The following is a 15,469-nucleotide window of genomic DNA, read 5'->3' as shown; positions in this document are numbered from 1 at the left end:
TTAGTTACTACTTTTTGTACTGCTGAGTATTAAGGTTTAGAATGCATATTGTTTTATGATCATTGCAATGTTCGCTTGAATGTGGGCTACAATGTCTCATGAAAACTTAAGCTACAATAAATCTTTAAGATATCACAAGAATCTTATTGTAGTTGCCGCAGGACAGTCCCCCCATGTTAATATTACTGCATTAAACAGACATTTTTACATATTCATGCATACAAATATATTGCAGCAGCTGCCTCTGACAGGTTCATGAATGGGCATGTTATCTTATTTTACCCATACCAGAACTGAATATAATAATCAAAAAGCAATGTAGGTTGCTACGTACTCCAAGTGTTTCAAAGTTGCAAGTTTTTACAGTGGACCAACAAGTATTAAAGCACAGGAGGATTTACATCCCCATTCTCTACAAAAAACAGAAATTCTTTAAGCTTCAAACCAATTGGAAATGACAAATTTAAAGCGAAGGTTTTTTTTAAGCTATATGCCACAAAAGAAACAATAAGATACACCCTGTCAAATAAGGAAAATCTAAGGTGATCCTTTACCGAATCACATTGAAGCTATTCTACTAAGACTTCTACTGCATTTATTTATAACTTGTTTCAAAGCCCCTTTATAAAAAGGGGTTTTGAAAGGCGCGTGAGTCCGGCAGGGAGGGAACCCCCAGCAGCCGCGCTTCGCGCGACTGCTGGGGGTTCCCTCGGGCGGCGGTCTGACGCGGCGAGAGGCGCTTCGCGCCTCTCGCCGCGTCAGTCTGGGAGCAACTGCGAGCTGCGCTGCGCGCGGCTCGCAGTTGCTCAGACTGGGAATCGGAGGGACCAATCGGCAGGCGCTTTGCGCCTGCCGATTGGTCCCTCCGATTGTCTGTCGTGAGGAAGGGTCCAACCCAGACCCTTCCTCATCACGGACAAAGCCCACCTCTAGGGGGCTTAACGAATTATTTAGTCCGTGGCGCCCGTGGCGCCACGGGCTGTTTAAAGATATCCATAGTCAAATCACAACTACCACTGTATGAATTGGATGAAAAACAAAATCTAACCTGAATCTCTTGGTTGTAAAAAAGTAATCAGTTTTGTAGCACACAGAGTACACAAATACCATTATATTCTAGCATATACAGTATAATAAGCCTAGTGCAGTGCATAGCCCCTCAAGGGAGTCATTCTAGTCTCGCAAGCACTGGAGCAATCAGATTTTGCAGCTTCCTGATGAACCACCCTGAGAGGGAAAAACACATTTGCTGTAAGAACTGGAGATGTCATTAAAATCAAAGTAACAATATTTATTGCATTTTTAGGATTGCATTTTAAAACAGTAAATTAATAGTGCACAATGGCTTCACTTGAACCTTCTCAAAAGTGGGAATCAAAAAAGCCACAAACCCCTTTGCCCTCAGGAATAGAGCATAGGCTGATCCACTTCTCCAAGGGACGGTATCTGTTTTAGTGAACTGCCATCCCTGCGCTCTGATACATTTGAATTAATGCTTTGTGTACACTAAATCCATTTATTTTAAATTTGTTGTCTACATTGAGTGAAAAATGTCGCTCTGTACAATCCACTATGAGCAGTGAGTACAACAGCAAAAAGGTATCATACAGTTTATACACAACTGATTTCTATTCCATTTCTCGTATGCAGGAACCAGAGTAGTAAACCTAATCTGTAGATAACTTAATTTGGACAACTCAAAGTTACACGAGGGAAGGCCAAATGTTACAGCCCATAATTGTGCCCCAAAATTATTCCTGATTGTATTAATTGTTGAAAAATGGGGTGAGAGTGCAGGTGAAGAAGCATGCTAAAATCATGTTCTCAGGTCTTTAAATTTGCCAAATATTTAAATTAAATATGTCTCTAACAAAAAGTCCAAACCAGAGCAGTAGTACTGGGAATTCGGTCTTACCAGCTGCAGATTTTTTTTTGTAACCCAACGTATACAATGCGCAAAGTGCTAAGCAACACTACAGAAAACACATTTACATCAACATTGAAGATCTGGGGAAATGAAATTCCAACAATTTTATTTTTAATGAGCTGTATTTTCTAAATTTGTTTTTATTTTTTTTCCTGTTTTCATACAGTATTGAAAACAAAAACGCGGCACATTCACATTTCCCGAGGAACTGTAAGGATGATCTCTACAGGAATAAACGCTGAGAAGCTTGAAGCTCAATCAATCTGATGTTGAAAACTCTCCGAAGGAGCAAAGGCTTGATCTGAATGGTCTAGAACATGTATTGTAATTTAATAGAAGAGATGGTCGTCTTAATATTTAATGATTTAAAAGAACTTCCCAGTTCATGCGAAGAGTATAGTCCAAGAATAAATCATATTTGTGGAACACATTTTATGCTACGTAAGTGTATACTTTGCGGTCCTCAGGTGTTCGTGCCAAATATTCTCGCTCAATAAGTCCTTCAATACGCTTTTTAATAACAACTGGACTTGGTAGGAATCGTGCCTTCAGTTGCTGAGTTACCTAGAACACAAGAAAAATTGTAAAAGTGTCAGAAGTTACTAGTGCTGCAAAAATACCCGGCTGACTTAAATACTGAGGCTTTTCTACTCAAGCCAAATGAAGGGGAATACAGTATAATTCCCTATTTTTTTTTTTAACAAAAGCCAAAGATGCATTAAAATCCAGAAAAAGTAACCAAACAGTAATGTACAAGTTACGGTACAAATGACCCTCCAAATTAGCAAGTCAATTTACTTCCATGACACATCTAAAACAGCTTTAAAAACATTCAGATTAATTTTTTTTGAGAGGATTCAGGAGATAACCAACTGACATGACCATGGACCAAATATTTTCATGGACCAAATATTTCCTCATGACTCAAAAATGCCTTCCCTTCACCACTCTTCTCTTAGAGCGCCCAACAGTGACAAATTTTTATTAATATAAGAACTAGGGTTTTCATGTTCTGACAAGATGTGTTCTATTCTCAAGTTCATATAAGGAAGACACAGCTTTTTAAAAAAATGCTCAGCTGTGAGTGTAATAGGATGGATTTAAGGGGTCATCATCTATGTCCTGCAAAGACGGCTGCCTAGTGAATTAACACTTCAGTAGGTGCTAAAGAACTGACAAATCCGTCAAATTCCACAAGCAGTAAGAGCCAAAGACCCAAAAGTTACCACTCCTGGGAACTGAATGAGACAGGTGGTTGCCACCGAGTTTTGAAAGTTTCACACAGAACAGCAATTTATATTTAGTATGGGTCACAATGAGAGCCTTTTGTGGCGCAGAGTGGCAAGGCAGCAGACATGCAGTCTGAAAGCTCTGCCCATGAGGCTGGGAGTTCGATCCCAGCAGCCCGCTCAAGGTTGACTCAGCCTTCCATCCTTCCGAGGTCGGTAAAATGAGTACCCAGCTTGCTGGGGGGTAAACGGTAATGACTGGGGAAGGCACTGGCAAACCACCCCGTATTGAGTCTGCCATGAAAACACTAGAGGGCATCACCCCAAGGGTCAGACATGACCCGGTGCTTGCACAGGGGATACCTTTACCTTTATGGGTCACAAATTCAAATGACAAGAAACTTTAGTGCTATTCTACCAAAGAATTACATAAATTAGGAAATACAGTGGCTTTATCAAATTTCTCTCAGTGTATATAAAGTGGTTTCTGGAGGCAGGGAGGGAACTGTTCTTGGGAAGCAAACTTTTTACCCAGAGAGTGAGCTTACCTCTGCTACTAGCACATTGTGCTGCATCTTCTTCCTAGATTTCATTATCCGCACTATAGCAGCCTCTATCTCATGTTTTCTGTCGTCATCTACTTTCTGTCTTGTTTCTTTTCTTTCTGGGTCTGATTCTCCTTGTTTGGCAGCAACTGAAAAAACAAGAGAAAGATCTCCAAAGTTACAAATATCTTTGGAATTATCTTTTTGTCATTTGAAGAACATCTTTTTATAAAAATTTTAGAACCCTTTTTTAGAAAAATTAAATAATCAAAGAGACATTTAGAAAGGACTGTGGCAAAAAGTGCAGACCAAGTAAATTAATCTGGAATATTTATTAATATAGTATCTTAATTGTGGATTTTAAAGGAGGCTGACGCTTCCTGTAGGGCAGTGGTCCCCAACCTGCGGGCCGCGGCCCGGCGCCGGGCCGCAAAGGCCATGGCGCCGGGCCGCGGCTCCCTCTCCCCGCCCCCCCCCCGCAGTAAAAAACTTCGCAGGCCGCAAGCTTGCGGCCCGGGAAGCTTCTTACTGCGGGGAGGGCGGGGAGAGGGTGCGGCCCGCGGGCACGGCCCGATCCACGGGTGCGGCTCGCGGGCGCGGCCCGCGCGGTCCCTGCGGCCGCGGCCCGATGCCCTGCCGGTCCCCAGCCTAATAAAGGTTGGGGACCACTGCTGTAGGGCTTGTTGCTTGGGAATACAGTGAAGCAGATTTAGAGGCTATTTTTTAAAATTAAACCACAACTCTGTTTCATAAAGAACAGTTTATATTCACTCAATTATTATGGTATGATAAAGTAAAGGGACAAATTAACTCAATGGTTACATACAGTTTATAGTCAACTCACAAAAACCATCCCCAGGGAAATCTAAAATCGTAGAATGTCTTGGTCATTAACCGTTTCCTGTAATTACACGTATCTGTTCTATAAATGCCCCTTTTGCTTAATTTCCATCTACCTACTCAGCTCAGCCTTTTTAACTCTAATCTGTTATAACTCCTTCTACTTTCTAAAAAAATCTTGCATACTGTTGATAATCAATGTAGTTAAAATGGCTTTTTGTAGGGATTAAAATAAAAACCCTTGCATGGGAGAGAGAGCATGACTGGATATAACATATTCCTGTAGGAGCCTATTCACAGAACCCATCCTATGGTTACTGAAGGAATGAAACCTCAGGATGGCCAGGCAGAATCATCAGGCAACATTGTTCCATGCAGACAATCCTAAGAATGGGTGGTCAACCAGATAAAACACCAACCACAGCAATTTAGAAGGCAAAATACCTAACCTAGCCACAATAGCGACAGATGAAAACATACCTGTTTGAATCTTGACTCTGTGCAGTTTGGATGTGAACTGGTCATTCACTGTAAATATATGTCCATTTTCTATTTCTTTTGATTTGGGTTCTTTTGTGAGAACCCGCTGTGTTGGTTTTCCACATGCAAGGGACTGTAACGCTCGTACAAGCTCTCTTTCAGGGATATCTGTTTCCTGTTGTATTTCCTACATTAGAGATAAGACACTTGTTTATGTGGCATAGAAAGAAGTTTCAAAAACAATCTGAACACCTTTAACAATTTCTTTCCACTTGACTGGGATGTGAATGTCCTGCAAAGTGCAGGGGGTTGGACTAGAAGACCCATGAGGTCCCTTCCAACTCTATGATTCTATGACTCAAATCAGTGTATTCTTTGATATTTGAGATATTCAGGAAACATTTGAAGGATTATGTAAACTTATGATGCATGCTGTGTTTTATTTCAAATCAACAAGGTTGCCAGGTTAGATTAAAAAAAGTAAGTAAACATGAAACATTTCTTGAGTTTTGAAAACAGAATTACTTTTACTTCAAATGCTAAACGGTGACCAAACACCCAAGGGAGATTAAAAGGAAGCTTTATCGATATATTGACATCAGAAAGCAGGTGATTCTTAAGGAGTATACAACCCATGAAACAGAACATTCTTTTAGAGAAATCCAATCATATATCTATTAAATTCCAGCTCAATGGGAACTCAACCCAGTTAACCCAGACTTTTTCAACCAGGGCTTCATGAAACCCTGAGGTTTCATTCACCCGACTGGGTAGGAGTTATTTATTTTTTAAAAAACTGTTAAACTTTTATTGGATTATATGACCATATATGGCCAACAATGAGCCTGGAAGAGGTGGAAAGGGGAGCTATGTGCACAGCTCTGTTTCCCAACCACATTCTGCTTGATCGTGCCACTTCTGGGGTTTCTCAAAACCTGAAGAATGTTTCAGGGGTTTCTCAACGGTATAAAAGTTGAGAAAGGCTGAGTTAACCCATTCCTGCCATACTCATATTACATACTTATTATATAACCACCAAAGGAACTACCACCTTTGGTTCCATTATTAGTCAGAAACAAATCAGGAGCAGACATACAAATGTACAAAAATGCCACAACATCTTGAATGTCAGTGTATAATTCTACAATTTATGAATGGACACATTTGTTTAAATGTTAGCATTAGATGTTGGCAGAAAATTAAGAAAATTATGCCATTCTAATGCTCCTATGATCGGGATTTCCCAAGCATATTTTGAAAACATTTCTCACATTAAGAGAGGCAGTGAAAGTCATTTCTTCTCAAACGCAGAGATTATTTATTTTGCTTAAATGGGAGAAATTAGTTGGAAAACAATCAGCTTATGCTTGATATTTCAGAACACTACATTTCATACAAGTCTGAAAATATAAATAATCTCACTCATAAAGAAAACCCTGAAAGGATTGTGAAATGCACTATATTATTAGACTAAAAGCAAAGATGCTCGACTGCAGACATTGGCAATGGCATGTTTCAACATTTAATGGACTGAAAATAAAACAATCAATATTGCAATGCCCTTGTATAGAGCTATGATGCAGTCTCTTCTCTGGTCACTGCATCTCAAGAAGGATACTGCAGAGCTAGAAGAAATACAGAAGACGGCAATCAAGGTGATTAAGCAGTTGTAGCACCTTTTCTATGAAGAAAGGTGGAAGAGTCTAGGATAACTGGGGGGAGGGTACATGATAGCAGTTGATAAAAGTAGGGGTGGAGAAAGGAGATAGGAACCCCAATACACAAAATACTCCTGGCGAAAAATCCAAGATATGTGTAAGTATTCAGTAAATTCTAGACATTCAAGACTTGTGTTAGCAAGCACTGATGGTCCTGAATGAGGAGCCATGAGGTTAATGAAAGTTCAAGGCATTAACAGTCAAGGTCAGAAATATTCTTGTCAATTGTTCAAATGAACAAATAATTTCCTATTCCATTAGATGGAGGAAGAAATGAGCGCATATTCAAGCGATAAGATGCAATTTTACTATAGGAAGCCACAACTCATACCTCGAAAGTATATTTTTCTCTGTTGTTAAAGAGCATTAGTATTGTCATCTGGAAAGTGGAGACTTGCAATATGTGCTTCCGTGTGTTGGAGCCGGTTACTTGGGCACCTCCTACACCAACTTCTGAGCCATCTTCCTGTTTTAAAAAGTCAAATACCATTCAAGGAACATTATGTTTTGCTCTCTGATTAAGCTTGCCTATGTACTCTATTATGAACTATAAATTGTTGCCTGACTAATCTACTGTAGTGAGTCTCTGTACAGTTATTTTCATTTTAAATTATTAATCTGCATTTTCTTCTCCCTATTTTTACCATTAAAAACAAACATGTCCCTACTTGTTTTTAATGACCTGTATGAAAAGTTATTGCACCTATCAAAACAAGAATTTAGAATTTTGAATAAGGCTTCATCAAATCAATCAATTTCAGTATACAAAAACTGAAATTTTTGGCATTCAAACTGTTTGCATTCAAACAAGTCAAGGACTAAAATTTATGTGTGGACACGCTACTTACCTTTTTAACAGGACCGTAGAAGGTGGCATTGAGGTCTGCTGATCCCATATGATGCTGGAGTGTCAGCTGTCGTCCGCTGTGTTTGGCTAAATAAAATCTGTAAAGAATCCAAGACACAGAAAGGCCATTAGATCATTTGTATTTTAAAATACGGATATAACAGTTTACACCATCACCACCACCACAATGACAAATAAAATTATGACTGCTTCCGATGACATGCTGGCCCTCGGGGAAGGGCCCCACCTGAGGGCTGCTCAGAGGACCTAGCACATGGTTAGGAAGCACCAGGGCGCCTCTAATTGGCCCTCATTGGGAGGGCCCTCTCCCACTGAGAGACAATCAGAGGATCTTTTCCCCATCCCTACGGGCAGTAAACACTGACAGTCACCACTGTGGGAGCCTGTCATTCTTGCTGGTTTTCCCACCTCCCCACGGGTGAGGAGTGTCGGCACTTCTACTGCAGGGGCCTGCCTTTCTGGCCGGCCCCCCGACACCAGCAGTGGCAGGAGAGCAACCGCATCTTCTGGCAAGGCCCTGCCACTCTTGGCCGCCTCTTGCCAGAACTGCTGGGGGGGGGGACCTGTCCACTTTTAAAGCAGGCTTCTCTGCTAGTATTGATACAAAAATTTAATCAGTTTGTGATAAAATTTACATTATAAACAAGCAGAACAGATTCAGGTGGGTAGCCATGACTGAGTCCAGCAACAACTTTAAGATCAGCAAAGTTTTACTCTGGGTATAAGCTTTCATGTGCAGAATTGTTATTCTAGGCAACGAAGTCTGGGGTAGTGTAAAGCTCAAGGACAATTCTGGTGTCCATTTTCCTATCAGTGTTGTAGTACTGAATTTTAAAGACATTGCTAAGTACAGAATACATGAACACGCAATGGGAGGAGTTTCTGCACCAGAACATTGGAAGTCCTCCTGGGGCATCCCTATGGAAAGACAACCGCTCTTCTCAGGGAAAACTGACAAAGTCCTGGTCCGTGTAACTAGAGATAGGTGGGATTCTTTGGGCTGTGGACATACGTTGTTTGTTTGAAAACATCCCACCAACAAATCACAGAAACATCTTTATAACTCCTTACCTCCTAAATATTTCAAAAGCATGTCTGGGAGCTGGGGGGATGTTGCACTTTGGTGTGGCCGACTGAGTAGGCCAGTAGCCTGTTGTTAGAACCCGCACTGTCAGATCAACACCACCTAATGAGACCTACAGAACAAAGGAAAAAGGCATTGTAATCTCTTGGAATTGACTGTTTTTAACATACAGAATAGACATGGAGGCCTATTTCCACTGAAAAGAACAAAATTTCAGCATATGAAGCAGCCCTGGGAGAAAACAACATCTTCAAGAGGGGATGGGGAGCTGGAAGTTCCATCAGATCACATGAATCCACCAACAGTGGGAAAGAAAATTTAATATGTAAGCTTTAATAATTCTATTTATACCTACAGCAACTGAGACCAATGGTTATATTTCCAGATGAAGAGTTTCAAGAAGTATTTTAAACTACATTTTATTATTGATATAAAGTGGATAATTCTTGGACAATACATAAAGTTCAGAATAAAAAGGTAAAGCCTGCTGTCAAGCTGCAACCAAAGTTCCATCTAATAGAGTTTTCAAGGCAAGAGACAAGTGGAGGTAGTTTTGCCATTCCATTCCCATGCGGAGTTGTTCTCATGAGCTCAGGCAACTCTGGGCTCTAGGGGGTCCTGCACAGTCTAGAGATGGACACTAAAATAACATCATTCTTTGAATTATACATTTTATCAACCTAAATAAAATCTAAAAATAGCAACACTAAAGGGTACTAATTTTTGAAAAAATATTTTAAAATATTTTTTATTTATACCATGCTTTTGTCCCACATTCATTCTCCCCTCCTCCATTTTGTAAGGTATGTTAGGCTGAGTGTGACTGGTCCAATGCCACTGCTTTGTAATGGTTCCTTTAAACTCTGTTAAGAGGTAGTGTCTGCATTTTGTAAAGGATACACATGTGGGTAGTCATTTGTGATCATTACTCGGGTAGGCTTATGCACATAGATCCCCCGCCATAATTTGTTTGTTACCATAAGTCTTGCGGATATGCAATAGGCATGCATTATGTTTAGACCAGAGAATCTTCTTTACGTAATATGATTTATTATGGCCCCGCATGGAACCTTGGAAACCTTTTTGACTGATTGAAAACCTACATCTTGAGATACTTTTAACAATTGAAGTATGAGAACTTTTGTACTTTTAGAAGAGAAGAAGAAGAGTTGGTTCTTATATGCTGCTTTTCTCTACCTGAAGGAGTCTCAAAGCGGCTTACAGTTGCCCTGAGTCAAATTTGGGAGGGCAGTATATAAATCTAATAAATAAATAAGAGAATCCATTATCAGAGATAAACAGAACATGGATTCAATCATACAACATCATAGTGTTGTGCCCAGCCTCTGTCTTCTATTCTTACAGGCCCCTAATATACCCTGGATCAGCAGGATGCATCAGGAAAGTCTCAATCCACAAGCTTCATTTTGCTTGCAGTTCATTAACTCATTAACTCAACCTATAAGCCTTAACATAAGTCTATTAAATAGATGGATATGACCCAACCCAAGGGGCAGGCTATGGCAAACTACCTCTGAATACCTCTTGCCTGGAGCTAGGCAGTCTTAGGATCACCTGGCTATATTACACATTACACACATGCCACACAATAAATATGTAAACAAGATACATATGGAAACCTGATGAACAAGAGACTTGGATTTTTTTTTAAATATACAAGCTACTAACTTATAAACTCTAAAACAGAAGGAGCTCTTTGGAACACCAGATCATCTAGGATGCTGCTGAACACGTAATAATTTATTTAGACTGCCTCACAAAAGGCAGGTGTGTGCCACCTGGTGGTGAAACAATTCAGCTAATACATTCCATTTAGAAACATTCCAGATCAGTAATACTACAAATTGTAGAACTGGGACCAATGGCCAACAAACTACCTCATTTTAAATGCTAAATAATGCAATTTTAAATGACTTCCCCCATAAACTACTGAAATAGACTTGCATGTAATGCATCTGGTCCACTTATCCATCCATTGCTGTACTTGTAGAGGTCTCCCCTCCCACTCATTCCTATTGTAGCATTCAACACACACACAAACCCCCGCCCAGAAAGGAGCCCAGAAAGAAACTAGTGAGCTTTGAAAGTGACAGCTGGTATTAGCACTACATAGTATGTTTGACTCACTTTCCCTTTCAGAGATGCAGCCGTTAAATTCTAGGCTTGCAAGAATGAGAAAGCCTTCTGTATGGTTCTTCAATTGAGACCTATTAGCTCTACAAGGCAAAAGGAAAGTAGCAGTGATCAAGGTCACCCCCCCCCCCACTTTTCTCCCTAAGCCTTGCAATCTATTCTCCCCTGCATTATCCTCAGTCTTCTGGTGGCTGCTCCATCATGGAAGCCACACCTACCGTGCTTTCTTCTTCTCTGACAACATCTCCACATGGGGATTGCAACACCCATGTTGATCTATTTTCCTGACCCAGGCAGCCGCCTCAACTCCCTAATCACTTTGTTGACTTCCGTTCTGGACTCCCCTACTAACAGACTCAGCTATTCACTTGGAATCTCGTCTCCATTCTTTTTCTTTCCTGTGTGACCACATCTCCTTCAACACTGTGCTTTCCCATGTTGTCTTTTACTCCTTCCAAGGACCTATTCATTTATTTACTTCCCTTGTTTACACCCTGACTTAATTCTCAACAGGGAGCCAGTGATTTACATTTTTCCTCCTCTTTTTTTCCCTTATAACAATTCTGTGAGGCAGGTTAGGTTGAATATGACAAGGATACCTAGCAAGCTTCCACAGCAGTTTTGATTAAAACAGATATATCTCGGATCTTAGTCTAACACTGTAGCCATCACACCACATACACCTTTTGCAAAACCTTTTCATAACTCCCAAGGTGGTTTCATGTATGTCTTGTTCTTATAATTAAAGTCCAACATTACTCACCCAACCCTTTACTGCTTTGCCACTGTAGCCAAATGTATCTGTATTAATGACTATTGTTCCCCATCAAAGCTATCCAAAGGTATACTGAACGAAGTCTGCATTTTCTTCCTCCTTCCTAAAACTCCTTATCCAAATATGTGTTGATGCTGCTTTTACTCCCAGAAAACACACTATTCCCCATTTAGATTCTAGACTCAGACCCCATCCCCCTACATAAACTAAACCTAGATATTCACGGTTTTCTGGTTATCCTTTTTTCCATCCTCCCCCTTACTTTGGGGACTAGATACATTCAAGGAGAGACAGGTCCATCAATGACAACAATAATGGTTAAAGGAAACTATACTCAGACAGCATGCCATTAATAACAACTGCATGGAGCTACGGAAGGCTGTCATCTTTTTGTGGCTTTCCCATGGACAATTGACTGACCAAAGTGTGAAGCAAGATACTGGGCTCAAGGGACCTTTTGCTTGATCCAGCAAGACTCATCTTATGCTTTAACTACATATATTGATTGAGGCAGCAATTTTTACAGCTACATGTATAACTTGCATTTGCCATACTACTGTTTCCCACAGTAACAAATGATAATTCACCCTTAGACAGGTGAGAAATGGTCTATTGCTCAGTTTAGTACTGATTATAGCCCTGAGTGTTACACACTTTTTCTATATGATAGTGCAATTGCTTTGTGTAAGGTCATTACTTGAAATAGTGCTATTTAGAGTATTTGGAATAAACATTAGAATGAGTAAAACAAAAGTGTCATAAGATTCTGTCTTGTACAGTTGAAATCAGAAGAAATCCATCTATTCATTTCTTACCCCTGTAGCCTGTAGATGTTGCCTAAATTCATCCATTGTTGTGTTTGAGATGCTCATATCTCTGAACATTCCTTCCAGTTTAGATGTAAATTGACATCCACATTCAGTCTGTAAAAAAGATATTTATAATTATGAATTCATAATTATATGCAAATTATCCTAGACAAGCATCTAAAATTCAAAGCATTGTGAAGTGCAGAGGACTTTAAAAAATTTCCTTCAGGTGATCCAGGTAAAAAAGTAATCACAGACAATAATAAAAGAATTCTTAAGTTTTAGAGATCAGTAGGTATCTCAAAATATCCAATTCATAATGCAAAGATACACCATATTTTTACATAACAATTAATCACATCACCTACTAAACTTGGAGTAGCACATGCTTCTTAGTCATATTAATTCTCATGCCACACAGAAGCAGAGAAACGAATACTTTTGTACACTGACCTTCCTCCATTGAGGAAAAGAGTACACAAGGCCCTCCCCACTGTTTTGTCCCCGAAGCCATCTAAGAAACAGGCAGGGCTGTGTGTGACTAGCCCCATATCAACCCATGAGCTTCATGAACCTCAATCAGGCCCAGTCCATTATTCTACCTTGTATACCACACTGGCTCTGTAAAAGAGCAATATTGGAAACTTTATCCCTGAAACTTTATCCCATGCACGTGCACACTGTTACATAAGTTTTAGAGCATGTATTTAGCAACCTTGAAATTCCATTTCATATCTAGTTATACTATCTAATCCAGTGGTTCTCAACCTAGGGGTCGCAACCCCATTTGGGTTGGCTGCTGCAGTGGCAGTGGCTGGGGGCAGCAACCAGCAGCAGCAGCGGACAGAGGCAGGCAGCAATTGCCTGCCATAGCGTGTGTGTGTGTGTGTTTGTGTGTGTGGAAGAGACGGGGGCTGTCTTGCGCCTGCCCTACTTCTTCACAACATTATTTTGGACTTCATAGATGCCCACTCAGCAGCTCTACTGCCATATAGTCCTCCCCTTTCTTTTCCTCTAATGGACCAGTCCTCATTCTGACATACTGGCGTGTGGACTTCCAACGTTCGGTTTGCTCTCTGCCCAGGAACTCAAACTTCCTCCTGTGACACTACTGTGCACCACTAGTATGGGTTGTTTTTTTTCCCAGCCCGCCCGCCATCGTCTATTTTCTTTGGTCACATGCGCCTGAGTGCTGGTGGGTCTTTGAAGACTGTTGTAATGAGTTGGTCTGTCATTGATAAGCCCCCGGGATGTTATTAGGGCCGCCTCCACACTACCCCAACTGTTGCGTGCCTGCAAAAACGCCCTCGCGCACACTGCCACTGTTGGGGTTGCGGTGTCAGAGCGGCTGAGAACCACTGATCTAAACAACCGTATCTATGAAGTTGGGCAAAGAGGAAATCTCTATTACAGTGTTTAGAGATTTCACTCACTTTGATAATAAGGGAAGGGATGAACTGCAGCCTGAAGACAGGCCACAGAAAATTTTTCCCACCTCTGCCAGTAGAAGAGATTCCCCAGGAGTCCTGTGAATATTGAAGTATAACACTGCCTCACTACTGTCTACCCTTTCCCCATTTTTCCTTGACTGGCTCACAAGATTGGTGGGAAAGCAAACTGATACTCCGGAGCACTACAGTATTAAAGGTTTTCAAAATGGTATAGGAAGATGATCACAAAATTATTCTCAGTTGCAGTGAACAAATATTTTGTTCTCGAGATGTTAGACTTTAGAAAACTGGCTAGTAATTTTCAGAATGTAAGAAGAATGAATGTTCACTGATAACAAATTAAACTACTGTATCATATTGCAGCCATAACTGCACTAGCTGGCTGTTGGTTTGAAAACAAAACAAACCAACTCCAAGAACTATCAGACAGACAAGAATGAGCACCAGGCTTTACCTTCAACTTGGATATCATATTTTTCTCAGAATCATCGGAAACACTTTTGTTCGTCAGAAGCCTCCTTGCCAAGTGCTGCTTGTAGTATCGTTCAAAGACATCTTTTTCTTGCATGAACCGAAACAGAACCATTGCTTTATCCAATATAGTCTCTACTTCTTGTTCTGTTAACTGTCAACAAAAACAAAGGAAGCAACTGTATTTCAAACCAGGGATGACAAGCCATGCCCAAGAACCAACGCTGATGCCCAAGAACCAACCTACTTTGTGACATCCACATTTATAGTGATTACACCATGGGTTGTCAAACTGTGGCCCTCCAGATGTCCATGGACTACAATTTCCATAAGCTGGCAGGGACTCATGGGAATTGTAGTCCATGAACATCTGGAGGGCCGCAGTTAGACTACCCCTGGATTATACCAATGCTCTGATAAATCAACTACCCATCGATTTTATTGGAGGTTCCCAAATTCTAGTACTTGTGTAGGAGTAAACGTTGTTCTATTATTTTCCAAACTGAAAACTGTTTAAGATGTACAGAAATTCAAGACAGAAAACTTTTTCTCCCACTAAAGTTGTTGGGCAGAAGATTCAGGACGGACAAGAGAAAGCACTTGTGCACACCCAAAATGAACCTCTGGAATTTACTGCCATGGATGGCTTTAAAAAGGAAATCAGACAAATTCATGTGGACAGATGTATAGCTAAATGAAACTTCATCTTCAAAAGTAGCATACTTCTTAATAACCAGTTTCCTGAAGGCAACAGGGGAGAGGTTTTCACCTCCAGGCCTGCTTACAGGTCATCCAGCATTTTTGTCAGCCAGTCTGGGGGTGGGGGTGAAACACAGACCATTGGTTTAATCTACCAGAGCTCTTCCTATGTTCTTAAATATATGATGAAGTGTAGGAGAGAAAAATACATCCTCAAACATGAAGTGGACCTCTGTCAGGGATCTGCAGCCAATTGCAGCTCCCTAGGTCTCATCTTTTGGATCTTCTTAAGCAGTCATCTACTAGTGCTCTACATGAAAGCCTTTCTAAGAGTCCTGTGTTATATAATAGCCAATTAATTAAGCCCGGTACAGATTAGAACAGCAGACTAGATCTTTCTTGCAAAGTGCCAATTGTCA

At 40.6% G+C, this 15,469-nt stretch overlaps 1 protein-coding gene across 2 annotated transcripts in view; it reads right to left on the bottom strand.

Annotated features, from left to right (window-relative positions):
• Nucleotides 1-1,270: 1,270 nt before the first annotated feature.
• The window catches only part of CUL3 (cullin 3), a 49,360-nt gene continuing 35,161 nt past the window's right edge, over nucleotides 1,271-15,469 (bottom strand). For both annotated transcript variants that reach the window (XM_077348883.1, XM_077348884.1), the window contains exons 9-16: nucleotides 14,335-14,505; nucleotides 12,436-12,543; nucleotides 8,679-8,803; nucleotides 7,588-7,684; nucleotides 7,071-7,205; nucleotides 5,022-5,208; nucleotides 3,705-3,850; nucleotides 1,271-2,491 (exon numbers count right to left, since the gene is read on the bottom strand). In XM_077348883.1, coding sequence (XP_077204998.1) covers nucleotides 2,360-2,491; nucleotides 3,705-3,850; nucleotides 5,022-5,208; nucleotides 7,071-7,205; nucleotides 7,588-7,684; nucleotides 8,679-8,803; nucleotides 12,436-12,543; nucleotides 14,335-14,505 — 1,101 coding nt within the window. In that variant the 3' untranslated portion in view covers nucleotides 1,271-2,359. The remainder of the gene's footprint in view (nucleotides 2,492-3,704; nucleotides 3,851-5,021; nucleotides 5,209-7,070; nucleotides 7,206-7,587; nucleotides 7,685-8,678; nucleotides 8,804-12,435; nucleotides 12,544-14,334; nucleotides 14,506-15,469) is intronic.

Source organism: Paroedura picta, chromosome 8 (genome assembly GCF_049243985.1).
Source record: "Paroedura picta isolate Pp20150507F chromosome 8, Ppicta_v3.0, whole genome shotgun sequence".
NCBI lineage: Eukaryota > Metazoa > Chordata > Lepidosauria > Squamata > Gekkonidae > Paroedura > Paroedura picta.
This window is presented reverse-complemented; position numbering and strand designations above follow the sequence as displayed.